Source organism: Barbus barbus (assembly GCF_936440315.1).
Source record: "Barbus barbus genome assembly, chromosome: 20".
NCBI lineage: Eukaryota > Metazoa > Chordata > Actinopteri > Cypriniformes > Cyprinidae > Barbus > Barbus barbus.
In genome coordinates, this window is record NC_136748.1 from 16,429,189 (window position 1) to 16,444,886 (window position 15,698).

General features: G+C 36.5%; 1 protein-coding gene across 1 annotated transcript in view; it reads right to left on the reverse strand.

The window, feature by feature from the left end:
* Window positions 1-15,111, reverse strand: part of LOC306886642 (MAM domain-containing glycosylphosphatidylinositol anchor protein 2-like) — a gene marked incomplete at both ends in the record, with an annotated part of 162,396 nt that extends 147,285 nt beyond the window's left edge. The window contains one exon of the mRNA XM_079443931.1: window positions 15,039-15,111. Within this exon, the coding sequence (XP_079300057.1) occupies window positions 15,039-15,111 (73 nt within the window). The remainder of the gene's footprint in view (window positions 1-15,038) is intronic.
* Window positions 15,112-15,698: the final 587 nt, after the last annotated feature.

The following is a 15,698-nucleotide window of genomic DNA, read 5'->3' on the forward strand; positions in this document are numbered from 1 at the left end:
GCCTCCGGTCTTCGAGATATCCACCCGGAAGCGCTTCGCTCCCCTTCGCGAGACGGAACGCGGCGCTGTGATCGTCGGAGACTCCATCGTCCGGCACGTCCGTGCTACGTTAGCTGAAGGTAAAGTGAACACTCACTGTTTCCCCGGTGCTGGTGTTCTCGATGTTTCTGCGCAGATACCTTCCCACGTATCGACGAGGACACGGAAGGTTCAGTAGACTTTTTGCTTTAAACGAATAGTTATTGTCATGGTGTAAAGAACAGAAACTGCTCTTTGTTAATAATTGGAATATTTTCTGGGAGCGTCCTAGGCTTTTCCGTGCTGATGGCCTGCATCCCAGCAGAGTCGAAGCGGAACTCCGATCGGACAACATCTCCAGGACGCTACGCTCCATGACTAGTAAGCCAATTCTCAAACAACTACTATGATAACTTTTGTTCTACCCCCTTAAAAGATAGAAGTACTTGCGTTGTCCAATCTATACAGACTGTGTCTGTTCCCCGAATAGCGAGGTCAAAATATAAATTTAATGCAGGATCTAGAAAAAATCTGATCGTGATTAAACCAGAAAAACAGCTTGGGCTCCTAAACATTAGATCACTCGCACCCAAAGCAGTTATTGTAAATGAAATTATCACAGATAATAATTTTGATGTACTCTGCCCGACTGAAACCTGGATTAAACCAAATTAATATTTTGGTCTAAATGCGTCTACTCCACCAAGCTACTATTATAAACATGAGCCCCGTCAGACTGGTCGTGGCGGCGGTGTTGCAACAATATATAGTGATATTCTCAATGTTAATCAGAAAACAGGATACAGGAGGTTTAACTCATTTGAAATACTTCTGCTTAATGTTACACTGTTAAGATATGCAAAATAAATCTCTCCTATCTCTTGCTCTGGCTACTGTGTATTGACCGCCAGGGCCATATACAGATTTCCTAAAAGAATTTGCAGATTTCCTCTCAGATCTATTAGTTAATGTTGATAAAGTGCTAATTGTCTGAGATTTTAACATTCACGTTGATAATACAAATGATGCATTAGGACTTGCGTTTACTGACCTAATAAACTCTTTTGGAGTCAAGCAAAACGTCACCGGGCCCACTCATCATTTTAATCATACGCTAGATTGAATTATATCGCATGGAATTGATCTTACCGATATAGATATCGTACCTCAAAGTGATGATGTTACTGATCATTTCCTTGTATCGTGCATGCTGCGTATTACTGATATTAGTTACATGGCTCCGCGTTATCGTCCGGGCAGAACTATTGTTCCAGCCACCAAAGACAGATTCACAAATATCCTGCCTGATTTATCTCAACTGTTCTGTGTACCCATAAATACACATGAACTAGACGAAATGACTAGCAACATGGGAACTATCTTCTCTAATACATTAGAAGCTGTTGCTCCCCTCAAATTGAAAAAGGTTAGAGAAAAACGTACTGGGCCATGGTACAACAGTTAGACCCATTCTCTCAAGAAAGAAACTCATAATCTTGAGCGCAAATGGAGAAAAACTAACTTGGAAGTTTTTAGAATTGCGTGGAAAAACAGTATGTCCAGCTATAGACAGGCTCTAAAAGCTGCCAGGGCAGAGCATATCCGCAAACTCATAGATAATAACCAAAACAATCCAAGGTTCTTATTTAGCACAGTGGCTAGATTAACAAATAAACACACGCCACCCGATCTAAATATTCCCTCACAGTTTAATAGTAATGACTTTATCAATTTCTTTACTGATAAAATAGATAACATCAGAAACACAATATCAAATGTATATTCTACTGCGTCTAGTATTTCAGCTTCATTCATCGCACCCAAAGAAAAACTGCAGTGCTTTACATCTATAGGACAGGAAGAGCTAAATAAACTTATCAGTGCATGTAAACCAACAATGTATTTATTAGATCCTGTACCCACTAAACTACTGAAAGAGTTGTTACCTGTAGCAGAAGAACCACTTCTCAATATTATTAACTCATCGTTATCTTTAGGTCACGTCCCAAAACCATTCAAGCTGGCAGTTGTTAAGCCTCTTATTAAGAAACCACTAGATTCTAATGGACTGGCAAATTACAGACCCATTTCAAATCTTCCATTTATGTCAAAAATTTTAGAAAAATTTGTGTCTGCTCAATTGTATTTCCTACTTGCAAAAAAATTCTCTATGAAGAATTTCAGTCAGGTTTCAGGCCTCACCATAGTACAGAAACTGCACTTGTTAAAATTACAAGTGACTTGCTTCTTGCTTCAGACCAAGACTGCATCTCATTGCTAGTATTACTTGATCTTAGTGCTGCGTTCGACACTATAGACCATGACACACTCATAGATCGATTACAAAACTATACTGGTATTCAAGGGCAGGCTTTAAGATGGTTTAGATCCTACCTGTCCGATCGCTACCACTTTGTTCATTTAAATGGGGAGTCATCTCAATTATCACCAGTAAAGTATGGAGTACCACAAGGATCTGTCATAGGTCCTCTGCTATTTTCAATATACATGTTGCTCCTTAGTAATATTATTAGAAAATACAGGATTAGTTTTCATTGTTATGCTGATGATACTCAACTATATCTCAACAAGACCAAGATGAAACTTATCAACTATCTAAGCTAATAGATTGTGTAAAAAATTTAAAAGATTGGATGACCAATAATTTCCTCCTATTAAATTCAGATAAGACAGCGATATTACTTATTGGACCAAAAAAAGAGTACACAGAATCTCTTGGATTACAATGTGCAACTAGACGGATGTACTGGTACGTCCTCTAAAGTCAAAAACCTGGGTGTTATATTAGACAGCAACTTGTCCTTTAAAAATCATATTTCCCATGTTACAAAAATAGCATTCTTCCATCTTAGAAACATTGCCAAGCTTCAAAACATGCTTCCTGTTTCTGATGCAGAAAAGCTAGTTCATGCATTCATGACCTCTAGACTGGACTATTGTAATGCACTGCTAGGTGGTTGTCCTGCATCTTCAATAAACAAGCTACAGATAGTCCAAAATGCAGCGGCTAGAGTTCTTACCAGGTCAAGAAAATATGATCATATTACCCCAATTTTACAGTCTCTGCACTAGTTACCTATTAAGTTCCGTATCAGTTACAAAATATTATTACTTGCCTATAAGGCCCTAAATGGTTTAGCTCCTGCGTACCTAACTCATCTTCTACCACGCTACAATCCAACCCGCTCCCTAAGGTCGCAAAACTCTGGACTTTTGATAGTACCTAGGATAGCAAAGTCCACTAAAGTAGGTAGAGCTTTTTCACATTTGGCTCCCAAACTCTGGAATAGCCTTCCTGATAACGTTCGGGATTCAGACACACTATCTCTGTTTAAATCTAGATTAAAGACAACTCTTTAGCCAAGCATTCACATAATGCATCTTATAATCTTGTACTGCAGTTATATCTGATCAAATGTACATTATTATTATTCTTTAGCTTGGGTTGAACAAATCATTTTTGCTTAGATGGAACAGCAGCTACGCTAATTATGTCTCTATTTGTTTCTCTGTTTCTGTCACGGGATTAACATCCCGTGGTAACTAGAATTACAGAAGCTTCAGTCTGGATCCAACCCTTAAATGATCTGAGATGACCGAACACCTGAGAAAAGATGATGCCAACCCCCTCAGAGGACGCCAATGCTCAGACAACATACAGAATTACCAAATTTTGCCATAAGTTAAATATATTAAGGTTCTGCGATATATAAATATATTGTGGAAACTTAATTTCCTGTAGAGCTGCTTTGCAACGATTTGTATCGTAAAGAGCGATATACAAATAAACTTGAACTTGAGCTTAGATGAAAAGTTCACTGATGCAGTTGCAAAACTCACTTATTTCCATAAAAGTTTAATGAGTTTAAACTACAAGCCATTTTCATTTAACATGAAACACAAAAGTCTGTAAATGTAGCTGAGAAACTACATCAAAACTTACAGCAAAAATCATTCCAAATCAATAAAGCACCATGGTTAAGTAAATAGCCTCCAATCCTTTTACACTCTTTTAATTTCCTTTGATTGATTTCCTGAAATAAATGAATAAAAAAAAGAAATCAAGAAATAAATACAAGCCTTACAAGCTGCGTTCATTACCTTAATACAATAATTCTGCCATGGTTCAAACCTCTTAAACCTACCCTGTGCCAAAGGGGAACGCAGATGTGCAGAGATGTTTTTTTTGCACTGGGCTCAGCAGGAAATGGTTCTGTTATACCGCTCACCGTCCTCTGAGACCTTCACTGAAGCATTAACAATGTGAAGTCCAAGGTCTTGGTGAGGTTATTTCGTGCTGTTCCATTGGTTGCTGGAACATTCTTAGAGTCTATGCACACAGGTTTGATCAAGGCACACTCAATGTTCACGCATAGTTCAGCAAAGTACTTGTCAGAAATCATCAACACTTGACATTTTTGAAGAAAATGTAAGTGGTGCTTGCCTGTGCAAATCTTGCCTCCTTAGAGACAGGGTATTGTGTGTGGTTTCCAGGGTGTTGCTGTAGTTGCTAATGTCTGTGCAGAATGGCTGTGTTAAAAGTCTACACACTCAGAAAAAGGTACAAAACTGTCACCGCGGTGGAACACTTTCAAAAGGTACTAAGGTACAAATATATGCTTTCAAAATACTAATATGTACCATTTAGGTGAAAATAAGTTATAAAGGTATAAGGTATAAAGATGCTCTATCTATCTATCTATCTATCTATCTATCTATCTATCTATCTATCTATCTATCTATCTATCTATCTATCTATCTATCACCAGGTGAAAATTCAAATCACTTATTTTTTATTTTTTTAAATATTTTTTGGTTATGACTACAGCTCATTTGAATTTGTTCTAAATTACTATGTTACGATGTCTTAGAAACAAACGAATGAATGTCACTGACTGACTGGGCATTAAGGTAGCTTCTAGACACAGAGGATATTTTGGACATATTCCTAATCTAACCCATCTGGTTCTCATCATCCAGATAGTAGAGTGCTCAATGACCTCGATTGGATGTGTCAAATAAGAGAGACATCCAAAATATGGTGTGTTGGGTGTGTTCCAGATACTGTTAGAGAGAATTTTGACTATACTTTGCTGTAAGACTTCATTATAACCTCAAACATCAGTCTCTGTCAATCAACATCTGCTAGAGGCTATTCGCTTCGTAAGAGCTTTATACGAATCGGTAAAGATGGAGAGCTGCTTCCAGAGTCTAATAAATGCAATAAATAATAAATATACGATCGGAGCATAAAAATGCATCTTGAATGTTGTGCTATAGTGGTTTGCATATATTACCATTATATACGTCATTAATCGAGACTGGTTAATATTTTAACATCAAAGTGTATAGGTATTAGGGAATTATCACCTATCGTATACAATGTGCTAGAAGCCATCAGTAGTATTTCAGTGTCCAAAGTGTTAAATGACTGTTTAGCTGTTGTTCTCGAGGGAAGACACAGTTCTTGTGACTGATAGCTTTGTTTTTATGGTTCTGTAGTGGCGCTTTGAGAGTCACTAATCTTGCCTTTCTGCTTTCAGGACTTTAGCTCACACTGGTCCTCAAGAGAGAGAGGCTACATCCATTGATTCTTTTTACCCCAGTTACTTCCAGCCATTAAATATTCATTAACATATGCATTTTACTAGGGCTGGGTATTGTGACCAATTCTGCGATTCGATTCGATTCTTATTTTTATGGTTTCGATTCGATTCGATTTCGATTCGATTCGATATCGATTAGCTATCAATATTTCATTTAAAATGTTAGTTTTGCAGACATGGGATCCATATTTTGATATAAATGCTGGTAACTGAAACGCTCCTACTTAAGTTTATTACTGAAATACACATCTACATTAATAATAGGGTGCACACAGTTGTTTTTTTTAGTGGAGCAATTCGAAAGATAAGTGAAGTGACATTCAGCCAAGTATGGTGACCCATACTCGGAATTCGTGCTCTGCATTTAACCCATCCAACGTGCACACACACAGCAGTGAACACACACACACACACAGCAGTGAACACACACACACACACACACAGCAGTGAACGCACACACCGCTCTGGGTGAACCGCCTTCTTGATCATGGTGTCTCCCCTGCCAGGTAAGTATATCTATAGATGGTGACACCTTCAGGACGAGAGGTGAATATTCATATCCTCTTACGTGAAGCACGCGCATTAAGAATCGATTCGGGGATTTCCCGAATCGATATCGTTGCGTTAAACTGAAGATCGATTAAAATCGGAGAATCGATATTTTTTACCCAGCCCTACATTTTACCCAATCTTAGCCAATGTACTTGCTATTACTAGTCTTTGCCTTTTCAGTCCAGTATTATTCTTGGCCACTATAACTGTATAAGCAACAATGATTTCATTCAAAACGGCAGTAGGTTGCACTAATGCATTGCATGGTTAGTCATCCACCTGTAAAAAAGTACAAACCCACAGGTAGCAGAAAGCCAACTAAATAACACAAAATATACTTTAAAGGAGAATAAGAGAAGAAAAAAACACTTCTTAGTGCTGTGTGGGCTTTCTAAGCCTATTGGCTCTCCTCACGAGCATATTCGCACATCCTTCATGCTCGAGAACTTGAGTGGAAAGCCTGCTGAAGCCTTACAAAATTAGCAGCAAGACAGCAAAGCATGGTGCAAAGTTGTTGCTGCGTCACATCTAGGTAATAGAAAACTTTAGTGTATATTACAAGATGTGTGCAAGATTGCACTAGACAAAAGTGTTGTAATATTTATGTGTGCCCCAGTGAAATCTTTTCTCACTCGCAAATCTTTATAAATGAGTGTCAGTGGATGTGTGGTTCTCCAATTAATTTTTTTTCCAGTAATCAGAGGCAGAAGCATCCTGCCTTTTCAAACACATTCTTATAGATTTTAGAGCCATGTGCATTTTGAATGCAATTTCCAAAAGAAATTATTTGGATTTGAAGTTGCACAATTATTATTGCAGGCATTTTTTTTTTCTTCAAAATGCTGTGGGGGAAAAAAAACAACAACACTCACGGTGAAAACTGTGCCAGTCAAATCAAGTCACACCTTCTGCAGATCAATTGCTTTAAACAGAAAATTCTGTCAGCACATACCTATCCACATATCACTAAAAACTCCTGAGATATTTTTCCCTATGCAACAAAAGAGCTGCTGTTATTAATGTGCCAAAACTGCTTTCCGTTCAACAAAAATCATTAAGTTCAGTTGCAATTTTACTTGGTTTATTAAAAAAAATCATTATTTACCTAAATTATGTGGCGGTTTAAACTCCTAATGTACGCACAATTACAAAAAAAAAAGAAAAAGAAATAAAGAAATAAATAAATAATATATATATATATATATATATATATATATATATACAACAGTATACAAATGTCATATTATGTATACATATGTACTGTATATGTATATATGTGTGTGTGTGATGGCCGAACCTGAGACCACACACTGATAAGGTAACTGCACTAATTCAGCCATCCATAATGCATACATTTTCCCTTGCATACATTTCCTTATATATTCATTTACATATTTATCAAGTCATTTTTCTTACTCTTTATCTACCTTTAAAGGGGTAAAAATTATTTTACATTTACAAGATGTAAAATAAGTCTCTGATGTCCCCAGACGTGTATGTTAAATTTTAGCTCAGAATACCCCACAGATACATTTTTCTAGCTTGTTAAAATTGCCACTTTTAGGGTATGATTTTGAGTATGTTGCTTTAATGCAAAGTAGCTGTTGCTCCCGGAGAAGAGGGCGGTGCTTCAAGAGCTCAAGCTCTGGCATTAGCAGTGCTAGCCTTTACAAATAAACATTCCACTATTAGTATAAGCCTGTTATCTTTACAGAAAAAGTACTCAGTTTCAAAGTCAGTCATCTGATTATACTGCGCATAATAAATTCACGTTTATGAATTACACAGATGGGGAGCACGGCAGGATAAAAATAACAACATAGCTGGTCTCATGCTATCACAAACTTTATAAATCCCACTTCGGATTATGAGCTCGACAACTTCAAGCGATCGACTAGCATTGCTTTCATATGCAACTTTTAACTATCACATTCCTATTCACGATCATTCTGATAGCACTTGAAGGCAGCATCAGTGAAAACAGGCAGAGACAATGATAGCTTTAGCAATAAGCCTTACAGAGTGCCAAGCAGCTCTTTCAGGAGGGCAGTTTGGAAAACAAACGTGTGATACTTACTTTGTCTGGAGCTGACGTTCGCACACAAAGCGTTGGTATTGATTCCTAAACATTTCAGGGACTTTACAGATTTTTTCCGGGATATTTCCTTCGAAAATGAAATTTAACCACAGTCTCCTCAGCTCAGATGAGGGGAGATTATGGCAACTCCTATGTTCATTAGTGCATCCCAAAACACAACACTTGTAAAGCCTCTTTGGTGCTGACAGTGTATATATCTCCAGTGATGGCGGACCGCAGCTTCTAACTCAGGACTGTGATTATGCTAATAGGGCAGAGAGTGTCACAAATGGGCGGGACTTTTTCCCCTCGGTGACGTGAACAGAGGGAGAATCTGAAACAGCTCTTTTGGAGAGACTGTTCATGATTTATTAGTTTAATAAAAAAATTAGTTGGTGGATTTTTAACATTATAGGCTGGTTGTTTTCACACACTGCAGCCATACAACTGTGTTCAAACACCTTATAAAAGTGATTTTTGCATAATTTGCTTTAAGTTTATAATGTAGATTTAAGGTTTATGTTATATGTAATAAAAACACTACATAGATTTTGTTTGATATACTTGCAATACTTTATTCAGTTTAGTATTTTGTTCGTTGGTTTGGAGTGCACACTTACTAGCTTGCGATGTGCTATTCTTGTTTGGACTGGAGTTTGGATGAATGGCGTTTGGCAGCGGTGTGTGCATCTCTGTTGCAGCGGTCTTGACTGGCAAAAGGCTGAGGGGCGTGCAGCAGCACAGATTTATGGCCTGAGGGTGCCGCTCGCTGATACCAACTAAAACTACATCATGGGGGGTGACGGAAATGGAATTAGATTTTGATTGATTTTCTTTCCACTTATTTATAATTATTAATATTCGTTGTTTGTATACATATTTTGGTTTTGTTTGTTATGTTTACTTTAATTGAATTGCAAATTTATTTGTTGATTTATAAAATGTTGATTGCATGTTTCCCCTGTCTTGTTTAAGTGAGCCGTTTGTCTTAAATACCTGTCTGTTTTGTCAGTTGGGAGGTCAGGTTGTTCTGTTCAGTTCTTCTTAGTTTCTCTTTATATTGAGTTAAAGTTTGTTGTTGACCTCAGCTATTCCAGTCTAGCTAGATTTTATATTTATTAGACCAAGTTGATTTATTTTTGTATTCTTTGCAACTTTTTCTTATTTTTTGGATAAAATAAAATTCCTTTTTTGGAATCCTGTGCCCTTCTGCCTGTCTATCTGGCATCCTCACAATATATATATATATATATATATATATATATATATATATATATATATAGTTTCAATTTTCAATTGTTTTGAGTATGGATTATAATAAGAAATGCCTTTACATAAGAATCATGTTATATTAGAATTAATATATTAGAATTTTTGAAGGATTTTTGAAGGATCGTATTACACTGAAGACTGCAGTTATGGCTGTTGAAAATTTAGCTTTCGCATCAGAGGAATAAATTACATTATAAAATAGAAAATAATTATTTTAAATCGTAATTTCACAATAGTTTACTGTATATTTGATCAAATAAATAAGCATAAGAGACTTCAAAAAATATTTAATAATCTTACCGACTCCAAACTTTGAACTATAAGTATATAGGACAAAAACAAACCCTAATCATTATTATTTCAGGATACACATAAAATCTCAGTTAGAGGTATCGAGTTGGCCTTTAAAAATTGTTACAGTTATGTAACCCTTTGCGTATGCATGTCATTTCTGTTTAGCAGTTGTGTTGTTGAGTTTGTTGTACGTTACTCTTTAATATCTTACAGAACATGGCACACTAAATGTGCTACACAAACCGGGAGTGGAGTGTCGATAAATAATTCAGGGAAACGTGTAAAGAAGGCTGTTGTATTCCACATTAACAGTAATGCTTAACAACCACAATGTACTTTGTACATCCCAAGGTTACTCTGCTGATGATTGCTACCAAGGTGTTAGAATAGAGTGTAGAGGAAGAGGAGTAATTGAGCTTCTTTGCACAATAAGACCAATCACACAAAGATCTACATGGCAGCATTAACATGTCACACTTCAACACCATTCACTAGTTCAACTGTTTCCCCAACCCTCCCCTCCAGAAATACCACAGGGAATGCAAACGCATCTTGAATATTGTACAACAATTTCTATAGTCCTTTAAGTGGCTGCTTGTGAGAGGTGTGAATTATTTACAGTAAAACCCAGAGGAACTGAGAATGGCCCTTTCACAGTGGTCAGTCCAATCTGGAGGAAACTGTCACAGGCAATTGGCAAACTCTGTTTAACACTGAGTCATAATGTATATATGAATGCCATTTTCATCCATCCCCCACCACCTCAAATATACTTCCAGTACAAAGTCCAATATTATACAACAGTAACAGACAGTATGCAACCATATATTTCAGATGTAGAAAAATTTAAGTAAAATTAGTGCCTGATCTCCATTTCTGAAGGGTCCAGTCTTAATAAAAATGTCTGGCCCAATATAGAATGAAACTAAAGCAGTCTGTTGTGGTCAGATAACCAGAATGCATTTGATTATTCTGTCAGTGTTGGTAAAATATAAGCAAATATTTTATGGACAGATGGGATCTAGAAGCTAAAAAAAAAAAAACACTTAAATATTAGCAGCTCAGATTAACTCTGGAAAAGCAGAGAACGGAAGCATTTAGCTGAAGTGTGTGATACTATCAGCTGACCACTTAGTCGACTGTCTGTCTAACATAATGTAGATATGAGGCTGAAATTAATGTAAGGGCTGCATATGAAATATGAAACAGACAGCCATCACACTGGGTAAAAAGAATATAAATATGTGACCCTGGACCACAAAATTGACATTAGGTGTCAATTTTGAAAAATTGAGATGTATACATAATATGAAAGCTGAATACATAAGATTTCCATTGATGTATATGGTATGTTAGGATTGGACAATATTTGGCCGAGATACAACTATTTGAAAATCTGGAATCTGAAGGTGCAAAAAAATCTAAATATTGAGAAAATTGCTTTTAAAACTGTCCAAATTAAGTTCTTAGCAATGCATATTACTTATCAAAAATGAAGTTGATATATTTACGGTAAGAAATTTACTAAATATCTTCATGGAACATGATCTTTACTTAATATGTAATGATTTTTGGCATAAAAAAAAATCCATAATTTTGACCCATGCATTGTATTTTTGGCTATTGCTACAAATATAGCCCAGCGACTTAAGACTGGTTTTGTGGTCCAGGGTCACATATTAGAAAAATATCCATATATCTCTAATCAAAACATGCTGACACTAGATCCAACAGTGCACCAACAGTTATACTGAATTACATGAACTAAAAGCTTATCGACCTCTTAGATGTCTTACTATTGGAGCCCTCTTTTTCATTTCATCCTAAGTGGCCTGTTGGGTGCTGTAATAGTGCATTAGTCTCGCTGTTCTATAAAACATTAATCTAGTGGGACAATGTGATTTCGCATCAAACCAGTGCAGTCTTTCCAGTTGGCATCTTCATTAGAGTTGACTGAGAAGTAATTCTTATTAATTTTGAAACGGAAAACAAGTTCAGTTAGGCCATTTGAAAAAAATATTATCTCTGTTCACCAATACGTAACAGCGGCCTTCTTAATATTTGCTCTATTTGATTATAAAATTAGTGTAAGAAGCACAAAGCTAAGTTCCGTTAACAAATCCTTTGATTGGGCAAATTCAACAAGGAAAAAAAATAAAAGAAAAATCTGTCATGAGAACACTAGGAGCAACATTACTTGAATTGGAGATTGATATGAGTTAAGCATACAGTATTTGAAGAACAAATAAAAACACGTTGCCCATTAAGACATTTTTATCATTAATATTTCAAATAAACAAAACAAAACAAAACAAAAAACAGTTAAGTTAGTAAAGACAAAATGCAAAAAAGCTATAACTATTGTCCACACTGAAAAGGTGTATGACCACTCCACAGTTACAAAGTAAGAACCTGTTAAATTCTATGGAATTAAGGGACCTTTATACTTTTTTTGTACTGTTTGTAGTGGAAAATCTACAGAACTGAACCTTTTCACACTTTTGGGGTTCTCAAAATGTCGTCATAGTTGGATAATAATGGTGAACCTACAACAAACATAATATTTGTGTTCCCATTTGCTCCAATTTCTCTAATTTAATGCCAAGGTAATATAAGGTATATATACTTTTTTTTTTAGAATGTTAATAACAACGTGGTTCATTTCTAGATGTCAACATCATGGCTGCACACCACTCAGAACTCACTAGTGAGTGCCTTTTAAATTCAAATTTAATTTATGAATTTGAATGGTCAATAACTGTCCAAACAAAGTTTGAATACTTGCCTGAGAAACCCTATTTGAAAGTTTTGAATAATGTTTAAAAAGCCTTTCACAGTTTGAAGGTTTATATGCCTTCATATGCCTTAATGGTTATATGGTTTATAAACCCCAGACAGAGAAAATGCTAGAAAAATAGACTTGCTATGTTTGATTAGCCACTGTGGACCAGAGTGGAAGAACATTTCATTTTCCAGAATGCATTACCTGTGTTAAAATATTCTTCCTGTCATTTCAATTTAGATTCAAATTTAACTTCATGTGAGGTGTGGTCAAATTCAAATTCAATTCAAATTCCAACAACAGAATTAAAAAGGTGTAATTTCTTTTCTTGGTAAACATGTCATATAATCCAAAACATTTTATGATAAACATGCAAGGGGTGGAGGATATGTATGTTTGTGAACGATGGCTGTTTAAATCTTGTTGAAATCTGTGGATTGCAAGCCTACTTAACAGTATGTATCAATCCAATGTTCAAAACACCCTCATGATTCACCATGGAGCACGGCGTAAACTGAGAGGGCATGAACTAGCATTCAGCTCCTAGAAGTGAAGTACTGCCCACAACAGTCCCAGATTTGCACAGGTCATTACACAGGAATCAATTGTTTGTTCATATGCCCCTCACAAATAGAATGCAAGCCAACACACTATGAAACATGAACATAATCACACCATTTGACCACTGAATGTCAACTACTGTAAATATCACAGACCCTAGATAAACACATCCAGTGAGTAACACTGACAAATGGCTTTGTGCCATCATGAATAGAAGACATCCATGTAATCTGTATAAGCAAAATGAAAAGAATAGCCTGAAGTTATTACCAGCTGCTTCCAATAGGAACATCACGGAGTCTGCAATATTAATGGATGGATAAACATGCATTTTGAGTTACACCTCAGTCCACATGTGCTAGGCTTTAGGTGTTTTCAAAAAAACAAAAATTAAGTGAAATCATATGCACTGATTATTTCCTTTTTACTAATCCAAACACTCTTCCATTAAGTAACAGTACATCTGTCATTGTAATCCGTGTGAAGTCAGGTGAAATAGGTTTCCCAGTCGAGGCTTTATAGGTATAGCCTTCATCCCATTATGAGCAACCTTTTGTAATATTCTGTAAGAAGGACGCTGAACTGTTTCTATCAGGGTTTCTATGACAGAATGAACGGCTGACATGAGCAGCTTAACCTACATAAAATTCTGTCAAAGGGAATTTAATAACCTCACGTCATATGTCCTGTTACCGTTTAATCACATCACATTTGATGGCTCCTCTTTACATTGAAACAATGACTACTATTAAAACTATGTCCTTGATTGCCTCTGACAGCACAGTAAATAAATATGAAATGGCACTGTCAATTAGTCCTCAAGCATTAAAATATTATGTTAATACGAAATTACACTAAAATATTATGGAAGACTGAGGTTAAATACTTGACTACAAAAACAGCTATTGATGATATTAGAATTTTCAAAAGGACAAAATTAATATAATTATTCAGTTTTTTTAAAAAACAAAACTTAACTGTGACTTATAGTCACTGTAAAAAATGTAGAAAAATATGGTGATGTTACATTACAGATTATATAATATATATTACAACGATATTACATTAAGAACAAGCATTTTTACAAAATATTGTTAAAAGGTAATGTTTTTTAAACATTCATAATACAGGCAATATGCATACTTCTCTGATAAATGATTATTAAAATTATGTTGTTTATAAGTAGAAAGTATGAATGATGTATTTTATGATAAAATATTGACTTCATTGATTAATTTTTGTGTTATGTGTTATTCCAAGAGTCTATTACATTGGTAAAACTGCTGTCTTTATCAGTGGCCACAGCTGATAAAAAGGCCACTTTAAGTTGTTATGGGTCAGTTTATTTGTACCACCTGTGTCATTAGCTAACTGTATCTGCCAGTTCAGTAACATACAGATTTTCAATTTACATACGCTGACACATCAACATTATATAATTTAATGACATACAGTTATGAAATGAACTACCAAACTGCCATACAGTGTAGCCCTTGTGACAACTAACCCCATGCATACTTTGCAGTAACGTTTACACAGTGATGTCCAGAGATCTTTATGCTTTGCTCAAGCAATGCATCTCCTAATAATAACGATATGTCATCACATCCCATCAGTATCAGCCATCCCGCCTGGCAACATGTTTCAGAAGGCAGCGACACATGACCTACAGGCTACTGATGCCCCACAATGCACCTGTAACGCAGGAACTGTCAATTGACATGTAAGCTATAAGGCCTACTACATCACACTGGATATCATTGCGAAAGAACATCCACATCTACCATCTACCTCGCAAGGTCACGACAGCTCCGTAAAGGCTATTGTACGTAGCCGCTACGTCTGTTTGTCTTACCGTATACTCCCTGGCAATAAACGCCTTCAAATAGTGCGGCCAATAACCACGGGAGAGCAAAGATAATATCCATCTTCACGTTAGTCTGAACATATCCAGCTCCTCAGGCGGCGAACAGTTGAAGGCAGTACGTGCAGTCCAAATCTCCCAGCTCGCGTGACCGTGTCATCAAGAAACAGCTGAAGTAGTGTCAGTCAGAGATGTCTCACTAGTCATTTCTTGCCAATTCAATGCAGATGTTTTCACCAAACTGGTCTAGGCGGAGATATAAAGCTGTGACAGATGAGGAGGACGAGCATCAAACCTTCAGAGCGGGTCTCCTGCTCACACCTTCGCCGGCATTAAGCACCGACGCGACTGGCGAAAGTGAATGACAGCGCCATGGGAAACACGCGCGCTATTAATCGGTTGCGCGCGCTGGCATCCACCTCTTCGACGTTCCCAAAAGATAACACTGCGAAATTTAATGCGAAAAATAACCAATAACCGACGAGACCCTCTTCGTGGTTACAGGATGCCGGTGAGGCAGAAAGGCACGCCGATAAAAGCTGCTCCTGTAGTAACACTGATTCTTCGTCTCCAGCGGATAAAAAAAAAGATGAAATCCGTTATTTCATAAGAGCTGTGTGGACCAGCTTTACTTCTTGGAAGTCTCTGGCC